This window comes from Antedon bifida, chromosome 1 (assembly GCF_963402885.1).
Source record: "Antedon bifida chromosome 1, ecAntBifi1.1, whole genome shotgun sequence".
NCBI lineage: Eukaryota > Metazoa > Echinodermata > Crinoidea > Comatulida > Antedonidae > Antedon > Antedon bifida.
Genome location: NC_136226.1, coordinates 4452823 through 4478363, shown reverse-complemented (window position 1 = coordinate 4478363; position 25541 = coordinate 4452823). Strand labels below are relative to the sequence as shown.

The window sequence follows — 25541 nt, the reverse complement described above, 5'->3', positions numbered from 1 at the left end:
CCATCGCTCGTGATTGGTTAAATGACTTGTTAATGGTTCTATAGTGGTAACCACACTATGCAGACTGGTCCCAAAAAGTCGTGTAGTTATTTCGAGGCTTTTCGATGTCAGACAGTTTACAAGCTCAAGTAGTACACGTATGAAACGCCATATGTGCTAAAATAGTAGTAGTAGTAGTAGTAGTAGTAGTAGTACTAATATTAAGTCAAAACCTCGTCTGGAACCAAGACTACGCATTATGATACTCGGTCCTTTATTAATTTTTATGAAAATGATTGAACGAAAATGCATACACGGCTGCGGTGAAGTTATTGTATTGTGATTAATAATAAGGCGTACAAGTCTAGTTATAATTAACATTAAATAAACATATACTTTGTTTTACCTGTTTTCATCTTGTCGAACTGAATCCAGAACATCAGCAACATATTTCAGCGTACTCCGTAAAGCGTACGCGTCAAAATCACCATTATCAACTCGATGTATCAACGCACGTAGTCTTTCCGTTGCTATAGAAACTGACTCGGAAGTTCCGGGTGACGGTAAATTATCCGAATTCAAACTGACGTCCTTTTGTTCGGACATACTGCCGTCAAATTCTTTACTGGTGACATTCTTTGACATAATATTTGATTCTGCAAAAAAAAAAATATAATGGATTTTAATTAAATAATGTGTCATATATCTGTGACATATGCTGTATTATTTTTTATGGCATTTTACCTTGAAGCAATGTGACTAGTTGTCACTGCATAAAACAAATTATAATTTTTTATATGAATAATCTAAAATCGAAATCTAAAAAAACACAAAACAAACACAATATTATATTAAGGGGACACGTTTTTGTCGCAAAGATATCCCCTTAATAGGGATTATATACTGTAGTTAATAGATCTGAATAGGTCTGAAAAACGCTTGAAAATGAGAAAATTAATTTACATTGTGTTACATACATTCAGTATTCGAGTAATAAACTGTTTCATTTCCGAAACACATTTCAACGTTTCCTCGCATCAATTGAATGACTGAGGAAAACCATCATTATTTCAAACACCTGAATTTAGTTGTACTTTAATCGACTGTTTTGTACAATCCAAATCGGATACGACGTACAATTACATGCTATAAGAAACATGTAACGTACTTTAAAATGAAATTCAATAAATTCTGCACAGAAAAAAAAAATCTGTTCAGATGTATGCGAGGATATAGAAGAAGTTGTGCTGGTTTAATGTTTAATTAAAAAATATTAATGAACACCGCGCGCGGGAGAAAAACAATCATTATGTAGGCCTATATTCGAAAGCTTGGTTCCCATTAGAACGTAACGCAAGGACGTAAACGCAACGCAAGCGTTTTAACCAATGACAAGCGAAGTTATAGACAGTTAGCAATCACAAGCGAATAAGCCATCGCTTGTGATTGGTCAATTCACTTGCGTTGCGTTACGTCCTGGCGTTGCGTCGCTAGTGGGAACCACGCTTTAAGCTTGGTTTCCGTACGTAACGCAAGGACGTAAGCGAAACACATGTGAGTTTGCCAGTCAAATTACTTGCGGTGCGCTTTCGCCCTGGCGGCGTTGCGTCCAAGTGGAGACTAAATCTTTAGAGAAACTGGCAATCATCTTAATAGTTAATTAATGAATGTCTTAATGTAGATTCGATGGTAAAGTAGATAAAGTACATGCTCTGACTGACTATCTCAAGTATATTTATATAAGATTACTAGAAAATCTCCAAATCTATCCAAATAATCCACACGCCCAAACATCTTCAATAATTAGTTTGAAGAGACTGCAGCCGACTTGTATCACCCGATTCTTGTACCGTAAACTTGGTTCCCACTATCGACGCAACGTAACGCAATCTATGCAATGTAAAGCTTGGTTCCCACTAGCGACGCAACGTAACGCAATCTATGCAATGTAAAGCTTGGTTTCCACTAGCGACGCAACGTAACGCAATCTATGCAATGTAAAGCTTGGTTCCCACTAGCGACGCAACGTAACGCAATCTATGCAATGTAAAGCTTGGTTCCCACTAGCGACGCAACGTAACGCAATCTATGCAATGTAAAGCTTGGTTCCCACTAGCGACGCAACGTAACGCAATCTATGCAATGTAAAGCTTGGTTCCCACTAGCGACGCAACGTAACGCAATCTATGCAATGTAAAGCTTGGTTCCCACTAGCGACGCAACGTAACGCAATCTATGCAATGTAAAGCTTGGTTCCCACTAGCGACGCAACGTAACGCAATCTATGCAATGTAAAGCTTGGTTCCCACTAGCGACGCAACGTAACGCAATCTATGCAATGTAAAGCTTGGTTCCCACTAGCGACGCAACGTAACGCAATCTATGCAATGTAAAGCTTGGTTCCCACTAGCGACGCAACGTAACGCAATCTATGCAATGTAAAGCTTGGTTCTCACTAGCGACGCAACGTAACGCAATCTATGCAATGTAAAGCTTGGTTCTCACTAGCGACGCAACGTAACGCAATCTATGCAATGTAAGCAAATGCCCTTCTAATAATTGTGTTTTCCCCCGCCTGCGTGAAATCAAACCTTTGCAGAACTATTGCGTTGTCGGTTCCCACTTGTGATTACGCAATACGTCGCTGCGTTGCGTTCTAGTGGGAACCACGCTGTATTAAAAAAATGCATTTCTCCAACATGAGTTAGTGTTTATACCTTTACTTTATGGCAGTATACACTGCCTCTTTTTCAAAAGTGTTATGTCAACGTATCGCATTGCCACACGTGTGATAGGGATGGGCCTGTTATATCGTCGCCTGACATAAAACAGCTCCGCAGTTAACAATCAATCAAAATCTTTATTTATTCACGAAATTATAAAATACAAAAGTACAAAATATAAAACTCGTTCACCATAAAATAAAGGTGTTATTCCACAAGTTCGTGATAGGTAATATAATATATACAAATAATACAATTATGAAACGGGCATCGGCTGGAGATGTTATGTGGTATTTTGTAGTTCTTTTTATATGCTACGTATGTAGCAAGACACCGCAGGAAGACAAGAAAAACCTCATTTGAAAGCAATAAGTATAATAAGACTCATTGCTTAATAGTAGCGATTGTACGCAGCATAGGCCTACATAATGTGTCTGAACTCTAGACAGCGTAATACAATTGTTAGGTCTCGCATCTGGAGTTCATAACGTAAAATGAAATTAACGCGAAATGGCGGCTCAGTTAAGTGTACGCCGCGTACACACCGCTCTTTAAAGATCCTAAATTTACGAGACTATTAAGTTAGCCAAAAAGCTTTCATAAAATTACATAACTTATTTTTAAAGTTTGATTAATGAAAATCACCGACTATGACGTCACATTTTGTTTTACTCTCAAAAATAGATACAACATGCATCTTTGTCCGATGACAGTAATCATGATGTTAAAAGCAATAAACCTACATCGTGAATGTATTAACAGGAAATCTATCAATAACGTAAGATATCTTGAAGATACAAAGCCATGTATCACAGGCGATTAAATCAGTAATTATCAGCAAACAACAATCTGCATTGTGACTAATGAACAGCGAGGTATCTTCATTAATATATATGTGCAATAACAACCAGACGTTTAAATGCGCAATGTTCTCATCAACAAATTATGTTTTGTCATTTCTTTTAACGCTGAATTATAAAAAAGTGTGTTTTTTTTTCCAATTTCGCGAATTCATGATTGTACTAAACCAATACTTTTTAAGTTCTTTCTTACATTTTAACGAAATCGTGTGTTTTCTCTAGTTTGTTTAATGACTATTAGATTATTTTCTTTCAATTTCGCGAATTCATAAATGTTCTCAATCAACACTTATTAGGTTCTTTCTTAAATTTTAACGAAATTGTGTGTTATCTCTAGTTTATTTGATGATTATCAGATTTGTTTTCTTTAAATTTTAGGAATTCTTTTTTAGAATTACATTTTCCCTTTGAGAGTTTCACAAATATCCCCATCATTGTTGTTATTTCTTTACAAAGGTGGTATTTTAAAGAGTTTTGCTTTAATATAGCATTTATTCTCACAGGATATTCAACGAAACGGTTGATAATTTCAACTTTCATTAATACACTTATTACCATTTGAGAGTTCATATTTCGCGAAATGAATACTACACAGTGAATTCAACTCAGATTGATTCAGCAATTAATGAAAAGTAAACTTAATCGAAGTAACGTTAATTGAAGTGAACGTCAATGATTAGAAAAGAAAACATGGTGTATAAGTTCTGATTCTGACTGATGATTTTACTAAATACAGCCAAGCTTGAATGAGGTAAGCTATCCGTACGGTTATTATGTCTAGAAACACAATGACATCACTTGCAGGTTCTTGTCTCCTCACTATACTACCTTTCTCCTAACTACCTATCTCCAACATGACACCGTTTGATCGAATTATATCATGTTATACAGGGACCATCAACTTTTGGCAAAGGATTGCAGGCATATACACATGGCCCACAGCAAGATATTTTTTCTCATAAAACTGTCTACACTATCAAACTTTGTGACAAAAATATTTGTGACGTGCTCATATATGGACATGATGATGTCATATCACTACTATACTTGGGCATATCACTACCATATTTGGATACATCACATCACATAAAGTTTGATAGTGTAGATAAGGCTTTACGGATGCATTTTGTTATTTTACACATTCGTGTTTCCAGACAAAACTCGAACCCACTTGATAATATCTCAATAACAAAAATTAAAATGTAAAAATTCTTCCATTATGTTACATTCACATTTGCTTTGTTTCACGGAACGGAAGACGGCATCGTTCAATTCTTCATAACCATAATTTTCCATTATCTGTAGCCTATACAATTATTATCTTAAACCAGTAAAAAATACGTACGATTAGTTAATAAAAACCAGATGAAAACATTTTTTGAAACATTTTCCATTAAACTATATTTACAGTAAACTGTGAAACAAACAAGTGTAAATGTATAGTTTTATCCTTATAAGTGAATTATTTATATTTTCTCCGCTCTAATTCATGATGTTTGCTTCATTCGGCAAAACAAAAAATACCTAGACTATATAAAGAGCAGGAGGATATCATATCGCGCGTCAACAAAGACTTTCATAAATGAATAATATAACAAGTTTGTCTCACGGGTTTTTTAGATTTACACCTGTATGTATACACATGAGTACAGTCTTATTTTGCGCTAATTTTGACATCTTCAATAACCATTAAATAATGTAACATGTTCATAAACAATCCCATGGGATAATGTTCACACATGTAGGTCTACAAATGTGAACATCTTATTATTTTTTATTACAAGAAAACCATGCATGGAAAGATTAAATAGTTCGATGGAATCAAGAGTTGTACTTTGTTGTAACGCAATTATCGAATCAACACAGTTAGTTCCCAAATTATAAATGCATATTTATTTTTTTCCAGATCATTAATTACCATCCAGATTTTCACCAATAACTTTCAACTTTATCTATCGCGTGATCACGCGACAACTCGTGTTTATTCCATGTATCGTGTTCTTTCCTATGTGGATTGTAACGTCACTTCAAATTAACAGTTATATTTATATAGAGTTTAACGGTTATAGATGTACTTTTGACCAAATCACATTATATTGTGGTTTACAAACACAACGACTTTAAGCATTATTTTAAATGAAATACGTACAAAACTAAACAAAAAACTGTAAAAAATAATTAATAATCTAATTAAAAGTGAATTTCCGCAGAGAATTGGATTAAAGAGATATTTTGAAAAAAAACCAAAAACAGTGTTATCTTGTAGACGACACATGAACTGTATCATTTGCTATTGTCTGTGACATCGAATATTTTAAAATTTGCAGTATTTGTACGCGCGCGTTCTCAAACAGACGAAATACAGTATTTGTACGCGCGCGTTCAATCTGGTCTCTTCGTGTTGATTACATAATACGTATGCGATATTGAGAGCTGATGGTGTTTTCAGACACGTAAATGTACTACAATTAAGTACGCATGCGCCTACTTATGTCATGGGAAGATGTTGGAGACGACTTCTCCTTTAAGAGGGCATTAACTTTAGTTTTAGTAGATAGTATCCTCGTTGTAATCTAAATTCAACTGTAACTATCCTCTTAAATAGTCTTGTTACATAAAGGTCAATTTCAACTGAATGCGATAACGGTATTAAATTAAAAGTGAATATTCATGGCGTAATAAAATATTTACATTGATCCACGTTGTAATCTAAAATTAACTGTAACTAGCCTATATTATAGTCGTGTTACATAATGGACTATTTTCCTCGAATGATATAACGGTATTAAATTAAAGTAAGAGAATATTTATGTAGCTATAAATGTTTAGTCACATTATAACACTCGGCAGTTATAGTTATTCTGTGTGTCATTTATGGTAATTAGTGTAACTATTACGACTGATATGAATCCATGGTTTTCCTATATAATCAGTAAGAGATAACAATAAATAAAAAACTAGTTTCTAGTATACCGTACCTTTTTAAACAATTATTTTACTGTAATAATTCGTCACATCAAAGGCCTACAGGGGCTTTCATGCGCGCGTTTAAACACTGATGAAAATGGAATGCACCGCGCGTTTACTTAATTATGTAAATGGAACATATTTTGTACGCGCTCTTTAAATACTTTATATTAATGTTTGGTAACCTCTTTTCAACTTATAGACTTTATTATTGTTTATTTAGTAGCAGTGCTTTTAGCTTTTTTCAGTGTTCTTTACATAAACTCGGCTGTTGCAACTTTAATTAAATTGTGTCCGCCATGTTTGATTGATTCTGTTTCAAAAACAAACAATGTGTTGATACAAGTCTTTTCCTAACTTCCTCATATTCGTCTAATGAACTAGCTGAATATGCTAACAATTTTAAACACTTGTAGTGACAGACTCACTGAAGAACCGTTCAGGCCTAAGTAACATCGTTTTAATTTGTCTCTTTGATGAGGATTTGTCAGTTAGTCCAACAACGGTCTAATTTTACTTTGATAAACAGGTCGACGTGAACTCTACGGCGAATCTACTATAATGAGTATTTAATGATAAAAAGGTCATACTTCAGGTTTCACACTTTTACAGAGAAATTATAATTTAGATTCAACACAGAGAAGGGAATAAATTAACTAAAGAATAGACCTCCGACCAATACAAAAAGGCTTATGAAGACACTACATTTAATTTTCCAATTACAGGATGGATCAAATATTTTATAATTTATCGTGCTTATAAACTAAGTCTCATTTGAGGCTTAGGGAGTGGAGTTGAAAGAGTCGTAAGTTACAGCCCTGGCAATGTCAGGATTGAAACCGGTACATTTTGTTGTGGAAGGCAAGCACGTTAACCACCAAGCTACAGCTCCACTACTTACTGTTGAATACATTCTACTACATTATTGATACTATTCCAATCATAGGCTTTGAGAACTTAAAACTGTCAGAAAGACCAGAATCATTGATTTTAAACTCATTGATATCAATGGACACATTACGAAGAACCCAACGGACCCGCACTAACGGATCTGTACTTTACCAATCTGTGTCCGTAATTTCAAACGATTGTTTATTCAAACGTTATACCGTCTATTCTCATTGAATCAATCAGAAACAAATTTGTGTCGTCTTGATCACGTTTCTGCAACGTAATTTGAGAATCAAATAAATTTACGAATTAAAGCTCATATTTTTAAGTGTAAGTAAAGAAGGTATACGGTAAGTGTTATGATGTCGTATGGGGAATCAAGTAATAGAATACTTGATGCATTCTGACGGATGTAACCTTTTTGATTACTATAATGTAATATACATTTAACAGTAAAAGACAATTTAAATTAACTTGCAAACATTTCTATAAAACATGAAGTTGGAATGTTTTTAAATGTGCTTTTAGAAACGATGTACACTCACAGATCGACATAATTTGACGTGCACGTTCACAAACGATGATGAAAATGACACGACGTGCACGTTTAAACGATGATTGATGTGCTTGTTCAAACTGCGATGGAAATGAAACGACGCGCGCGTCTAAACAACGATGGAAGTTCAATATGGTAATGGAAATAATACGAGGCGTTCAAATGGTGATGGATATGACGTGTGGGTCAAACAATAATGACAATGCTGTGCGCATTAAAACGATAACGAAAATGGTACGCGTGCGATCAAACAATGATGAACATTTCACCGCGTTTAAAAAATGAAAGGACGCGAGCGTTAAACGATGACGGATACGACGCGCGCGTTCAAACAATGATGGGATGATACGACTTTGCAACAAGAAATTGATGGCGATTGTAAGTTTGCTCGCGATATATCTTACAGTGTGATTACAGCAAACGAGGAGTTATGTTGGGATAATAAACAAATATGTTTGTTAAAGGGAAAGAAACTAAATAGTATTATAACAAAACAAAAATAAAGCTTATCCTTTTTATGGAAATCTGTTTTATAATGTGCGTTTAATTTCCGTACAATTATTAACAACATTAACACATTACACTCAGCTAATGTTGAAAAAAGCAATGAATTTAAACTGAAATATGGCTAATGTCACCACAGAGGTAACAGGGCATTAAATTGCATCCAGTCTGTTGGGCCATATGTTTCACACAAATACATTCATTTGACAGTTATTTTCTTTTCACGTTGACATCTTACGAAACAACAATACACAATATATACCATGTTTATTAGTAGACATGTTTCTGAACACTTTGGCGAAGAAAGCTATTGGTAAGCAATTTTTCCTAGATTTGTGAAAAATTTGCTAACAAGCATTAACTATAAGTATATATTATCATTTGGAAACTTTAATAACATGTATTATATAATTATAATTATCTTAAAATTAAAATTAAAATCGGACGTTAAACGAGTGCCTCTTATTGTATCGTCACTGTTTGTCACGACGGACGATAGCATTATTAATAGTAATTGTTTTCATATTATTATTGTTTATCAATTCTTAGTAATTATTGAAAACATTTTCATTGGCGTTGACGTCAATTTAATTAGCAATTAGCACACTCGAAGATATGTTCTTAAAAAATAATTTCAATAATTAATATTATACCGTAATTATCATATAATTATTATTGCTGAATATTCAGTATAAATATTGTTTTGAGTAACTTGTTTTGATACGTATAGTTGTGGGTTATAACGGCAGTGTCGGAAATTTGGTTTTCTGAAATGGGGGACGTGTAGGCCTATTATAAATTATTATGCTTCAATTGCCGAGCGTCTAGGCCTATATGTAGACAATTTAATCGGCGGCTCGAAGTGGATATCTAGTGGATTTTGAAGTCGTTTTAATCGATTAAAAAAGGGGATAGTTTTGTCAATTTATTATGGTTCATTTTTAATATCATTCTTTGAAAATACCTTGAATGGAAAAAGAACGTACTACATACTAGTTATAATACGCATCGCATCTCAAGAAACTAACAATTCGCGTATGGTAATAAATGGTCTCTACGGTATAAATCCACGGTCAAACCCATAATACGAATTTCTAATCAAGTCGAGGATTTGTTGTTGAGACTGTTCGTTTTAATCCGACTTTCAGGCCATTATTCAAACTACTCTGACAGAACGCTATGGAATAATTACAAGAATCATGCTGACTATACTGCGATTGAAGGTTCGCAAAAACATTCCGTCCGTACATGTTTGAAATCTAAATTAAAGATTTTCGAACAAAGATTATTATTAAAGAAGTCTAGTTGATATAACGTCGCGGTTGTAAAATTGCGTTTATTTTGGCTATAAACATGGAAGGCGGTAGATGAGAGGTCAAAGGTCACAATCCTGCAGTTTATCTGTATAAGCATTGAATTTATAAAATAAAATCAGACAAGAAAATCAGCTGTGTTATATAATATAATAATATATAATATTGATATTTGATTGCAAAAAGCCGCGGAGAATTAATTGGCTATTCTTAATTCATTACGAATAATTTGTGTAGTAACGCACAGTACATTTAATTAGAATAGTGCGCGTTCATGAAATGATAGATTTATTCGCTATTAAAAAAAGGTTAAATAAATCGTCTGTACATTGTTTGTACGCGCGCGTAAACTTTGTGTAACTGAAATAATCGTGGCAAAATAGATTAACAACATGATATTAAAAGAGAGGATTAACATTTTAAGTCGAAAGCATGGTACAAAAAAAGATAGTCATGGCCTATACAAGATTTAGCTGGTTCTTTTGTACTGATATTATGCTGGTTGAATAATAAACGATAACAAAATCATTGCTTATTCAATTTATAAAATGGGAATATTTAATGAATTAAAAACATTGTACAGTACTGTATTCTATCATAAAGTTTTACATATTTAGCCCTATTATTGATTAAAATCTAGTTATTATTATATTTGCTATTTCAAATAAAATCATCATGGTTATCATCAAAACATAAAGAAAAATCAGAAAAGAAAAACATGTCGATAAAGAGATGAAAAGAAAACACATAAAAAAATAAACACTCGAAATGAGCTCGACGATAGCGTACCCTTAAAATTGCGAGAAAATACAAAAGTCAACAAGTGTATCATACTGATACGTTTAGAGTAGGCCTATTATGCCTATAAAAATGTACAAAAAAAATTGAAAAAAAAAATTGTGGATATTAAAAAGTCACAAAAGACAGGTGAAAAATCAAATTTAGTCATAGAAATATACGTCCATGGAGACATCAGTATAAGAAGTGCATTAGCGTCATTTATCTACAACACGACTAGACTACAAATTATGTATAATAACATACCCTCAATACCATTGTGGTGTCCCTCTTTCTTCTCTATAATTGACTCCATAACATCCAGAAAAAAAACACACGTATGAAGCGTAAAAAGGTAGTGAATCAATGCATAACAATACCGCGTGTTTATTGATGATTACTAGCTAGGTAGTAGAACAATCGTGTCTGATTAAATAACACAGCCTCAAGAAATCTTCAGCAATTCAAAAATCAATATACCAAACTCATGCCGAGAATATGTACTTCGAAGATTATAGGCATATTAAATGCGAATGATCAAAATATTGTCATTTACCTAAGAAGCAACTCAAAAAAGCAAGAATTGTACGAGATATCTCATACAATAATGAGTTGTAATATTACGGTAATCAACGGTTAGAGAAGTTATTACCGGATTCAAACAAATTATTGAGAACTGTATGACGTCAAATAAGACATTAGTAGATATGATCATGTTAATGTTGCCGCCATGAGTTTTTTTGTTAGATTTTGAAATCCATTAATGTATTGTGTTGCATAACAGAGCAAGTTCAGAAATGTTAGAAAGTTATACGAGGCAATTATATACCGATTATGTTACTGATATCGTCAATGATACGCGGCATAGACATGAACTTCACGCGCGCGTACAAAAGATGACTAATTGCAGCCGCATATCAACATTTGCATCTTTATACAGTTAAGTGAATTATTTGATTTAATGATATTTATATTATAATTTGGTAAAATAATATATTATATTTCGTTAATAATAAGCTGGTATCAGTATTATTGTATGATAATTATTGATAAATAATAATAATGTCTTACTAATAAGTACCGTACTACAACTACTGATATTCACGGTATTGAACTACTATTAATACAGCTGGACCTTTATTAAAGGAACACCTTCGGGCTAAAAAAATGTCTCTTTAATAGAGATGTCTTCTAGTACTACTAATAGTAAATCGTAGCGTCAAAACATATGTCTATATTGAGGTGGTGTGGAGGGAAGGTTTATATACTGTCCAAACTAAAATATATTATGTAATAAAAATATGCAATGAATGTTGTTCTCTTAAACTAAATGTTTTATAATAATATATTATTACATAATATGAAGATAAATAGCTATAATACATCTTTCAACTGCTCGAAACCAAATTAATTATAGATATTTTGAAATGTCGCCTCTGATTCACGTGTGAGAACCAATATATATATATATAGTGTTCCATTACGCGTAGTTCCCATCTAGGACATCTTGCTACAATCACTTTGCGTCGATACGTTGCGTCGATACGTTGCGTCGTTACGTTGCATTGCGGCATATTTGTTTTCTAGTGGGAACCAAGCTTTAGTCTATTTATGGGAATAAAACGAATATACTTACGTGCAACGACTACCTGAGTATTTCCGTGTTCGCCAACCTCCTCGGCAGTATGCCCTGGAGGTAGATTAGCCACTGGAAAGCAAGACAAATAATTCAACCTCAGTAAATTACACATAATATAAATAGAAACAATTTGTTTTTTAAATGAACAAAACTTAAGCTTGGTTCCCACTAGAGACGCAACGCAAGGACGTAGAAGCAACACAAGCGAGTTGACCAATGACAAGCAACTGTTCGTATAATCCATCGCTTGTGATTGGTCAAGTCACTACATCCTTGCGTTGCGTCTTTAGTGGGAAACACGCTATATAACCTGCGTTATCAACAGATATATATTTCATTAGTATTTTTTAATCGACAAACCGTCCAATCTTCACTGCCCATCTATTGATAACCACTGCACTTAATCAAGCATCAATTATATCAAGACTCTAGAGATGATAACATGCAATTAATGTTGATAATTGTGGTCTTAAAAAATATTTGATTGAACTGTGTTTTGTAGCGACGTCATCATGCTCAGGGAATATTGTTTAACTCGTTGATTACTATTATAGTCAATAGTGAACTTGACATTAGAATTGGTATTTTTGTTACATCAATTTTCTTTTTTTCTTTAATTTGATTTTGTTATTTATAAACTCTAACAAAGTTCATGCAATGCTAACGTATATTTTTATTGAAGGCACTGACCGTTTCAGAGAATTCCCATACGGCAAACACTAAAATATTAATCGAATTTCAACCATATCATATGGAAGCCCCAGTGGTATAGGATGTCTGCAGTACCAAGCAGAACATGCCGGGTTCGAATCTCGGTTATGGCGACATTCTCATAGAATTCCTCACCTTTGCCGTTTATACATGATAATTATAATAATATTTTCAGAATATTTAACATTCAGAATTATAGAAATTATGTGTACAATTGATCACGACAAAATTTTATAAAACCGTTAAAGACAATGTAATGCCATGGCATGCCGGGATGCGATATTTGTTTTCGTACAAGTTGGGGACCACTCATGAGAACGTCACAAAATAAGCATGAGGTGTGACGTAAGCATTTACTAATTCTAACGCTGTATTCGATTGGCTTGCATGTTGATGTACTGTATGGGGTTCGATTCCCATGAGCAGCTTCTTTTTACATTATAGCGAGAGAGATTATATTTAGAGGGTTAGGTTAAGTTATATTTAGTATCTTGGATTTCTTTGACATAAGGAGTCCCCAACTTTGTACGAAAACAACAATCGCTGCAGAGAACATTCAGTCCAACTACAATGACAGTAATTTGAGAACCTCGGTCTCCGCAATGTCTGGTTTCTTCGATTTGAAAATTCAAAGCAACTCAACGCAACTCGCCGTAACGTTACGTCGACAGGAAAACAGGCTTAACACGCAACTATCCTCAAAGAAAAAGCCTCCAAAAATCGTTAAACACAATTCACGGATGCGTCGTCCATTAATTTAACATTGATTTACACTCGGTAGATCATTCGTCAATATTGATTTTGCAATAAACTTTCAATCTCATTTTCAGATTATTATTTTTTTTTGCCGAAGATGTATATTTTTAGAAACTCTTACTTCTCATGGTTCTAAAATTGATTTAAGATAAGTGAAAATTTACAAAAATACTTTTTGATTAATTTATTAACTTAATATTGATGACGTCAGTGCAGTTGAGGATCAATGAGTAACATTATGTACGTGCCCCTTGTTTGAATATCGTTGCGCGCTGTGTTGAAATATAAATGAATCGTGCCTCGAGTCCCCACAAGACAACTTTTTATTACATTCAATCATTTAGCAATGACAGATTAAGAGTGTCTATCAGGCACGTAAACTGGATGCAAATCCATCATTCTAGTCTCACATGTTTTGTTGATGCGAATCAAGTGGATATAATGACATTTGAATTCTGTAGCCCTTGTCCCACGTTATGATAGGGAGACAGCCTACTCGAAACGCCGTGTGTAATAGTTGGACTCCATAGACGCTTCAGAAATAATTATGGCTGAGTCGACGTATAGATCAGTCGCTAACTCTGGGTGTAAACACGTGAATAGTAGGCCTATTTACTAACTGAAACTTGTAGGCCTACAAACAATAATTGGGGGGGGGGGGGGGCATTGACTTTACCTAAACCTTATGTACGCGTTTTAACACTCGTTTAGACCAACCAGTCTAACGAAGTCTACACGTGTACCTTTCTATGGGCCTGTTCAGACTTATTATTTATTTAGTTAGTTCCTTCCAAACAGATTTGCGATATCTGTATATATCACATGAAACGAATTACCTGGGTAAATAGTCCTAATTCAAACACGAGGCCTACAAAATCGGACGTGCACTAATACACACGCGCGCTTGTTCATACCAAGTCTGAACTTTAACAGCATTTGGTAACCATATTTGCCTAGCAGCAAAATAACGACAATTGCTAATTTAATTAAGTTGTTAGAGTCCAAAGTTAAGTCTAGTTCTTAATAAATATTTAAAATATTCTATAATGCACGGCGTTCACTCGTTCCTTTAACTGCCCTGTTTCTGTTTGAATATTAATTGCTTTACAGACGCCATTTAACCATTAGCGTTTTTAATCTCTTTATTTATTGTCTCATACAACATATTTTCATACACCATACTATCATTCGACCTCATAATGTGTGTTTCTACAGCAGTTTCCATGTAGTGTTTACATTAGACGTGTTTAATGTAAATGTTAGTTCATTCTAAAACTTGGTTTCCCCAGAAACGCAACGCAAGGACGTAGACGCAACGCAAACAAGTTAACCAAGCGACAAGCGACAGTTGTAAAACTCTATTGCTTGTGATTGGTCAAATCACTTACGTTGCGTTACGCGTCATTGTGAGTCTCTAGTGGGAACCAAGCATTATGTTGTAATAAACAAAGTTGCATGCACTTCATTCACCATAACACGACAAAAAAACAACCATAACAAAATTACTATTATATTATTATTTATAGGCCTATAAGATGAATTCTGTACATTACGAATAATGTACATACATATTGCAGTTTCTACGACGAGTAGGCCTACGCGTTGAGCACAGCTTAATCACAATTTCACATGGTTCGCATTTCGTTCAAACCGGCGCTTTAAATTAAACTCCTCAGAGTGTACATGCTTTTTTTACGTGAGACATGCTCATAAGATAGGTTATCTAAACACGAGTCGGAGACTGAATGTAGTGTATATTACCTGCTACACACAGTATGTATCTCAATAGTACATTACTTTACATACGTGCTTTAGTGTCAACAACGTTAGCTTGAATGATATATTACTGACGTAATGTCTAATATAAACATTATATACCTATGTTGGCCGATGCATACTTGTTCATGGAGTGCAGAACGGTACGTGCACTTTAGGGTGAATACACATTTACAGATACAATTACCACCGCCACATAAGCACCTGACTTTTTCAAATGAGGTACTTACTTATGTATATGCGCTTACGTATACGTACATGAAACAAACACGTTTAAGCGAAATTGTCAACCGTACGCTCCAATGCATTCAGTTCAAGACTAACATAGTGTCGAAAGTAAGAATGCACGACAGATGAGATGGGCAGAAAAAAAAAAAAAACCTACCCGGAGCTCGATCTGCGTTCTCGTCTTCCATTCTGTAGCTTAGAGCAGCTAATAATAGAACCAAAGCGGGTAATTAGCTGCGACGGTGTTCATAGGATACGTAACAGACACGGGTGGTACTCCCATAAAATCAAAGCTGAAGAAATAGGTCAACAAACAAAATATGCCCTCTTCTTCCCATAGACTTATGGATCTGGTTTACAATCAGAAGGATGAACGGATTTAAAGTCATAATGAATACACGCAGGCAAATTGTAAAACCGCGTAATGATGAAAATGAGGGCGATATATAGTAAAAATAGTCTTATCAGAAGATGTGGAGTTCTATGATAAGGGATGAGAACGCGACAACGTTTAAAAACTTTTGTTATTCTTGAGGGCGCTGTGTATCAAAATATTACACCGAGAGAGTATTTTTACCGTTGCAACGTCGTCGTTAGTTTGGGCGCCAGACGGAGTATTAGTAAAAATCGGGGTAAAAATATAAATATTTTTGCACATATGGCGTTTCATACGTGTATTACTTGAGTTTGGATACGTTTGTATTTTCAGACAAAAATCAAAACGACGTGTGGAATAACATAAAAAAGACAATAAACTTGGAGCAAGTCTACGTCGTCGTTCGATACATGGGGAATTGAACTGTCCGCAATTGTACTGGGAAGTTTTAAACTATACTTTTGAAAGTCAGCGAGAGCGAGAAAGAAGGAAGTTTGTGTAGGTAATGACTGATGAAATGAAAAATAACCGGAATTTATACTGGGAAGGTTTAAAAAAAAAACTGCTTTGGAGTGGGGAGGGGGTTATCTTTTATGATACTATATACACTTAAATAATTCACTTATGTGATAGGAAGATTAATCTTAGTAATTAATCAATGAATGGTTTTGGTTCAGGCTGAAACACAAGACTAATCGTGGATACATGCCTTAAATATATTTTAATCTACACGATTTTAAGCATTTCAAATATAGTAAGCGAAATATGAAACTATACTGACGGTAATGTTGCTATGGAAACCATCAACAACTAATGGTGCCTGTTTTAAAATATATCGCGTACTATCTATATATATCACGAAAATACAATACTGCAAATGGATTTCTAGTCAGTTGTTCGGTGTACAAAAAAGGAGTAAAGTATTGCAATATTTTTTCAAGGAATTATAGAAATAAATGTACACTACCGACAAAAAATACATTTGACCAATCAACAGTCAGTATCTACGGTCACGTCTCCGGAATATTAAATGGATTTTCATAATTAGTAATAGCAGACTATATGTTAGTGGTAACGCATGGCTCTTATGGGATTTATCTATATTTAGTGTTAGGTTTAAATACTGTATAAACTAACAGCAAAGAATCATATCAAATGTTTAAGTTAATGTCGTCCTAAATTACGCGTAGCATCGACTTCTCATTCAAATGCCGCACACAAATTTAATTTGTATGCTTCAGTGCATTCAAGCTGTTAACTTGTTGTATATGTTTCAGATTTGACAAGTTTAAAAATTAGACTTTCACAGGGGAAACACTCATGACAAATTTGATACGCAATCTTTAAAACTATCTAGAAGCTAAACCGAGTTACGAAAAATACAATTCAACGATGAGTCTTGATATGTAAAGTGACCGTTCGTGGATCTGTAGGCTTAGGGAGGGTTGCAATATGTGGGCCGGGCTAATATGAAATACACTTTTAAAATCAGTAGGTTGATTGATAAATAAACAAACAATTAATGTTATACGTGTTATATTAATTTCTCCCACAGGATTACAGAACATTTATTTCACCCGACTGTCATTCTGGTAAAGTCTTTAAAAGCACTTAATACAAGTGGACGGCAAGGCAGTGAGCATATTTAGAAAACGTATCCAAACTGATCCTTGTCGGTTTACCCATGGATTAATGAATATTCATTAATCCATGGTTTAACCAAGAGGAAAATAGATTTCCAGCGATGACTAGTGAACCCAAGTAGATCCGTTCAAATAGTGTTTTGATTAAGGAAGATATTAATTGGCAATTTTAAACGGTGGTTTTAGTGTATCGCAATCACATCCATTGGTGATGATGATTGTGATAAATGTTGATAATGACGATAATAATGATGGTGGTGATAATGATTATGGTGATGATGATAATGATGATGGTGATAATGGTGATGATGATGATGATGATTATAATGGTGATGATGATGATGGTGATGATGATGATTACGATTACGATAATGTTGATGATAATGATGATGGTGGTGATGATTATGGTGATGATGATGATGATGATGGTGATAATGGTGATGATCATGATGGTGATGATGATTGTGATAATGTTGATAATGATGATAATAATGATGGTGGTGATAATGATGATAATGATGATGGTGATATTGGTGAAGATCATGATGGTGATGATGATTGTGATAATGTTGATAATGATGATAATAATGATGGTGGTGATAATGATTATGGTGATGATGATGATGATAATGATGATGGTGATAATGGTGGTGGTGATGATGATGATTATAATGGTGGTGATGATGATGATGATAATGGTGATGATGATGATGGTGATGATGATTACGATAATGTTGATGATGATGATGATAATGATGATGGTGGTGATGATTATGGCGATGATGATGATAATGATGATGGTGATAATTGTGATGATGATGATAATGGTGGTGATGATGATGATAATGATGATGGTGATAATGGTGGTGATGGTGATGATGATGATGATGATAATGGTGATGATGATGATGGTGATGATGATGATTACGATAATGTTGATGATGATGATGATGATGATGGTGATGATGATGATGATGATGATGATGATGATGATGATGATGATGATGATGATGATGATGAAAATGATGGTGATGATGATGATAATGGTGATGATGATGGTAATGATGGTGATGATAATAGTGATGATGATAATGATGATAATGGTGATGATGATGACAATGATGATGATGATGTTGATGATGGTGATGATGATGATGGTGATGAAGATGGTGATGATGGTGATGATGATGATGATAATGGCGATGATAATGGTGATGATGATAATGATGATAATAATGGTGATAATGATAATGATGGTAATAATAACGATAATTTCTGATATAAACACTATACGTTCACATAATGAATTGCCATCAGATGACCATTACTGAGTTATTAAGAATTAAATTATTTAAGCACATGTAGCTTTTGTTTAATTAATTAATTACAAATATTTAAAAATTTGCTTTCTTAAAGAATAATATTAATAATAATTAATTATTTCAACATTTCTCTTTGTAAATTGTATATTAAACGTCTTTTAATTCGGATAGAATTAGATAGATAGTTTAATTAATACAATTAATTATTCCTAGTGGATTGTATACGTTTTAATTACTTATTTGACTTCGTTTTGATATGAAATAATTCGGCCTAATTGAACTTTCTGAAATTTTAAATTATAAGCTATGGCTAATTTTATTTCTGAATAAATTGCGTCGTGGACTAAAATACTAACGATCTGGTGTACTAGAAGTCCTACTCGCATAGGCCTACCCAGTCACAGACAGAGGCATTATTTAAATACGGATTTCGGATTATTCTATCAAACAACAAAGATATGAAATAACGTTTGTAGGTAGAAAATTGGCAATGCTACTGAATCGAAAATAAAATGTAAACGAATGTTTATGGATGAAACATTAGTCAATCCATCGCAGTGTCAGAGGTCAATTTAGCATTATTTAATGTCAACTGACATAGATCATTCTACGTAAACTATAAACGTTTTTACTCGCATAGTAAGGTTATGGTTCATTTTGCAGACTGTAAATTATTTTAAAGAATATACAAACTGTTTTAAATTATATCCTAAGTAGGTAAAAATATTTATTTTGTGACTTCATTCGTCAGTCATGCGTACTAGAGTCCGCGTACCTTTGCGCGCATAACCATTAAGAGTTTGTGTGCTTACAAAACTAATCACTAATAACGATACGAGATTATGGAGAGAAAGGACAGCACTTAGAAAATTAAGACTAAACTATCTTGACCTCTAAAACATCGAGCTATAAAATCTCAACTTATTATTCCAAACATTTGGTTTGCTTGACAAAAAATTAATATGATATATTTACGAAAATTGTTAGAAGGTTGGTGACAAGGAAACGGATTACTGGATTTATGATGACGCAGTATTTTCACTTATAAACTAAAGTATCCTAATGTTAAATTGTTAACGAACGAATTGCATAGATAAATAAAACAAGTACAGTTAAACCAACATTCATGGCTATTCTATGAGTCCGTCACTATCAAACTAGTTTGACAAAAAAATGTGATAGTGCCCAAATATGGTAGTGATATGACATCACCATGTCCATATATAGGTACATCACATTTTTTTGTTACATGAAGTTTGATAGTGTAGACAAAGCTTTTTACCTCGTACGGGCGCAAACCGGACCGATAGTTCTCTTTAGCCATTGATCCAAATGCAGGCTTGGTGAAAAATAACACCCATGATGGTACTGTATTGGTGATGGTCGTAGGACACGTGGTGATGGGTATGATGGTGCCGTGTGGTATGTGGTATGGTATATATGGTGATATATGGTATAAACTTGTATGGTTTGTGGAATGGATGGAGCACAGTGTTTGTGGTATGGTATGGTATCTGTATCTTTATGTATGAAGTAGTTGTTGTAATGGTATGGTATGTGGTGCCATGGATCGTGTTGTAACATAGTAAACGGTGTTTAATATGGTGAGGTGTGATGGTGGTATGATAGGATGGGATATAATAATGATGGTATGTGGTATGGTAGGCAAGGTTTTTATGGTCTGAATTTGTGTGATATGATTTTTGTACAGTTCATATAAACACATTTTTTTCTTTCGCAAACACATATTACTGAAATTATTTCAGAAAGACGTAAAGCAGGAGTCACATATATTAAATGTAGAGCACAGTGTTTTATTAGTTAACCTTTTACACACTTAGTTGATATAGTATAATATAATGTACTAGCTCGTATAACGTAATTCAACCTACGGCCATTCGAGGTAAAGTTTTAATGTTCCATATGTTGATGTTAGATGCATTTACAAAATGCAAACTGGATGACCGTATGAAATGTGCAGAAATAAAAACAATTAATAGGAGGATATATAGAAGTTGGCAACTCTCGTGAACTATGGGTAATTCAACTATGTGGCACTCATGTCAAAGGTTAATACTTTTTTTTCGTGTTATGAATTAAAGAATGCAGAATTTTATGACGACGCGAAGTAGGCCTAAATGAAATACATTGACGTTACACATTTTGTCGCGATGTTAATGAAATACATTGTTGATACGAAACTTGTCGAGATGTGAATAAAATTGAAAATACGAAATCTGTCGCGATGGGAATGAAAATGCATTAACGAAACTTGTCGCGAATGTGTGAATGACATCACGACACGTTACGTAACGTCAATTTGAATGAAATGCATCGACGAAAGTTACGTAACATCGATTTTAATAAAATACATCGACGATAAATTTCATATTATCAATGCATTTCGAAATTTGTCGTGATATGAAGAAAAAAATGCCTGTCTGGATGTATGGAACGTCGTGGCAATGATTGAGATCGTCGCCGTCGACTTTTACTACGAAATCGCTTGATTTTCCTCGTCGTACCTGTTGTCGCCATATGTGTAATTGACATTTGCTTATTTGCGCATCATTTATCAACATTCGGTTAAAATGAAAGCAGCAATAAATCAATGTTATTGAGTCTCGCGGGAAATTGTCAAAAACTAAGTAAACAATGGCCTGATAGACGCAAACTAGATGTACTCTATTTAATAACGTTTTGTGATTCCTGTAGTTTACTATCGGCTATTATAATCTAAAGCCAATTTTCCACTAGGCGAATTTGTTCGCGCGAATCGAAGGCGTTAGCTAATACGCATGCATAGAGAAGGATTTGGAAGATGTAAACATGAATACGCATGCGTACAAGCTGGCGCTTTCGATTCGCGCGAACAAATTCGCCTAGTGGAAAATCGGCTTGAGACTTGTAGGGGACAAGTGCGTGGATAAGAGAATATCAAACTATTAGTACATGCTATCTTAATTAGTACCTTAAATATTATTTATATACTGCATTACGTCACACTACATTCTAGACAATAGACGTGTTTTATCATGTTTAAGTGATTGGGAATAATTACAAATAAAAATACACAGAATTCAACTTTGTCATTGTCGTACAAAAATAGTAGCATACACTGGCAATGGTCTAGAAATTGATTATGGAAATTAAGAGGAAAGAGATTACCATCTAATTATAAATAATGTAACTAAGAAGCAATATCCGGGTTAAAACGTGATTTTAAGCTAAAGATGGTGATCACTATGGGACGCAAATGAACCGACTTTAAATGCATATCCCGACATACTGTTCAATCAATACAGAATCATGAATGGTTTAAGTAACAAAGAGCCCTTCAACATTAATTAAATCGAAAAACGATACACTTTTCCAGTGATTACAACACTTGATTGTGGTCTTAGTATGGTAAGTATATTACCGGTGTATTCAATGCACCGTGATGTTTCATAATGTACTGTAACTGTTTCAACACATTATTTAGTTACCAAGTGCTTTTAATACGTTAATAATTATTATTTAGACCTATAACACGTAATCAAGGCATCATATTAGGTCAGAAGATCTCAATCAGCTTCAGATAACAACAGTTATTGCAAAAAAATCCAGGACGGGGGTGGTGGTGGTTGGAAAGCCCGTACCGCACATGAAAGATCATGCGGTGCGTGCGCAGCAACGTAAATAATAGAAATAACCAAATTCAGGAAATTAACATGGGTAGCCGTCGTATAGGCCTACGCTGTAGGAATGAGACAGTAGGCCTATTGGATACAGTTAATGTAGGATACGACAGCGAATACGACGCAGACGAAATCCAGTGAACGGACAGCAGTGGCGGATCTTAAGAAGGGTCAACCTAATATCCTTCTTTTGGGATTTGTATTTTTCTAAATTGGGGGAGGGGGTAGCCCTTAGTTTTGGATACGCTGATTATGATGTTGATGAACGTGGTAAACTTGCATTATCCTTCATGTTTATTCAACTCATAGCCTGCCGCCGTCATAATAATCATCTACCTCATCAGCAGAATCTCTTTAGGAATATACATATTAATACTAGCAATTTCCTTGATAATTTTCTATGAAATTATTATGCATTAAAGCTGTGATAATAAACGATTCCAAGTACTTGACTGCTAAAATCATATAAAGAACGTTTTTCAATACTCGTTTCTGGTTTAGCCATCTATAACACTGCGACGGTGTAAAGCACCTGTACAAACACATACGTATTTCCAAAGGCCCAGGACAATTACATTTCCTTTCAAATTAGAAGAATGGTTCTTTACTAGGGGTATTATTTAATGGGTAGACGGGAAATTGATTAAACTCTTAGCCCTAGATATCGTAAATTACAATCCAAGAATATTCGTTTAAACCGGTTTGTGAACAAGTATAATAACATACAATAAAGTACAAAACACATGTTTAGATGGTCTACCTGCATGTTTGACAGTGGAATAGCATAAATAAACAAAGGCCCCCATTGAGAGAACACAAAACCAACAAGACAACAATTGGCAAAAAGTGGAAAACATTAATAAAACAAATTTCCTACGTTTCCAACACCCGTGATTGAACTATCATGTCATCTGATTATGATGATGATAATGACTACCGTATTTGACACCTGTTCTGTCGTCATCATCACTGCAACAATAATCTTACGAGTAGGCCTCGCTGTTAAAGCATGCATGCACTATACCTTTTCAACATTAATTTATGGCATTTGGAATGTTGAGCCTACCCTAGTTACGGAAGGTTTACCCGGCACAGAGGTAATACAAAACGTTTCTTCATGGTTTCGCTTTAGCTAACAGAGATATCGAAAAACAAAAACATAACTAACCTATTGTGTAGTTATATCCATCTACAACAAATGTTGCGCTTTTACATTTCCGAAACTGCCTTTTATCAGACATCTTCAGTAAGTAAGTCTGTTATAGTATTTAGTTCCCAAGCGCAAAATTACCAGACGCATAACATCCCCGCCGTTTTAAGTTTTACTGTCTGCTGCATGCAAAGCCGTAATAGTCACACCAAAAATAATTCCATAATCGATGAAAAGCATAGTCGGAATGAAAAATGTTTCAGACACCGGATATAAAAGATACTTGTGTGCAAGTTGTAACTGTATTATGAAAACGTATGTAAGGTGATGAGGCGTTGAATTAAGAAACAGCCAATCTTTCCTAGGAAAAGCAGCAGCGATTCATTATTTCCACTGAACAAGTCTCACGTACAAAGCTTGCTTGAGAGAATCGTGTGTTTGTAGTATTAATTACCTCCAAAATTCAGACTATAGCATTTTAATCACAGGCAATTCAAACTATGTATTCGCCAATCCACCGATACTGCTGCCTGTGTTGTTAAATATCATAATTACTACTTAGGAACATCCAACTGAATCATTACAACATTTACTATCGGTCAAATGACTGTGATAAAAACGACCAAAAGTAACATCCCGTTTTAAAGCGATGAACCTGCCGTTTGAACGGTCCATACGCTCACTAAAAACATGACGTCATTTCAACTGACAGTTTGAATAAATCTCAATCAATTTTTAGTCCAATAATACAAAAAATCGATGCTCGGCGTTTATCATTATTTGATTTAGCATTACGGTTTAAAATCAATTAGATATAATGACTTAAGCATTCAATAAAGAAGAACATGAACACACTGAACTTGAAGTTGCACAATACTATAAAATATAGTATAATATACACATAATGAATGTTTCATATTCGTGGAATGGTACAAATAATGTCATAAGGTGAATGATGAAAGGTTATATTTTCCCGAGACGAAGTCGAGTAGAAACATCTAAATATATTCCTGTCATTTGATTGGACGATTTAGGGTCACATGGCGTGCAATAGTACGTACTATAAATTCTTTATTCCACTTACTAGCGTTTTACTTACCGTGTCGGCTATTATAATTATTACATGCACTATGTAGACCTAACTTACAAGTGTTCAAACGCTGACAGGTAGTGTTGATCATATACGCGCGCGTTCAAATACCGATAGGTACATACTTTTGTACGCGCGCATCAACTGCGTGGTGTTTGTGTCACTGACGCACTGGGCAAACTTCGATTTAATTTGATTTGAATTGGATACATTTAAGAACTCTTTTGAAGGTATTATTTCATTTTATGACATAAATTACGTCATTGTACACATTTAATGTGGGAAAACAAGAACATTGGTTATGATCATAACATAAATGACGTCATTATGTTAAAATAATGTGGGAAAGTCACACAAATTTATCAAATAAAACTTGATAACTATAAACATTTGAAAAATATTTACGTATAATTTATATAAATCGCATGAAAATCGAAAGTAATTTACGAAATAAGTTTGTTACAGGCCGATATCGCGTTACTAATTTTAATTTTATTTTGATGAACAGGATTAAATTCCAACAATTTAAATGTACATTAATATTGAAAGAGAAAGCAAAACAAATAGGCCTAAACCAAGTATAAGATAAACTATTGAGGA

General features: G+C 34.2%; 1 protein-coding gene across 1 annotated transcript in view; it reads right to left on the bottom strand.

Moving 5' to 3' along the window:
* Positions 1-16054, bottom strand: part of LOC144842345 (dual specificity calcium/calmodulin-dependent 3',5'-cyclic nucleotide phosphodiesterase 1A-like) — a 36167-nt gene extending 20113 nt beyond the window's left edge. The window contains exons 1-3 of the mRNA XM_078698819.1: positions 15838-16054; positions 12207-12278; positions 386-635 (exon numbers count right to left, since the gene is read on the bottom strand). Coding sequence (XP_078554945.1) covers positions 386-635; positions 12207-12278; positions 15838-15868 — 353 coding nt within the window. The 5' untranslated portion in view covers positions 15869-16054. The remainder of the gene's footprint in view (positions 1-385; positions 636-12206; positions 12279-15837) is intronic.
* Positions 16055-25541: the final 9487 nt, after the last annotated feature.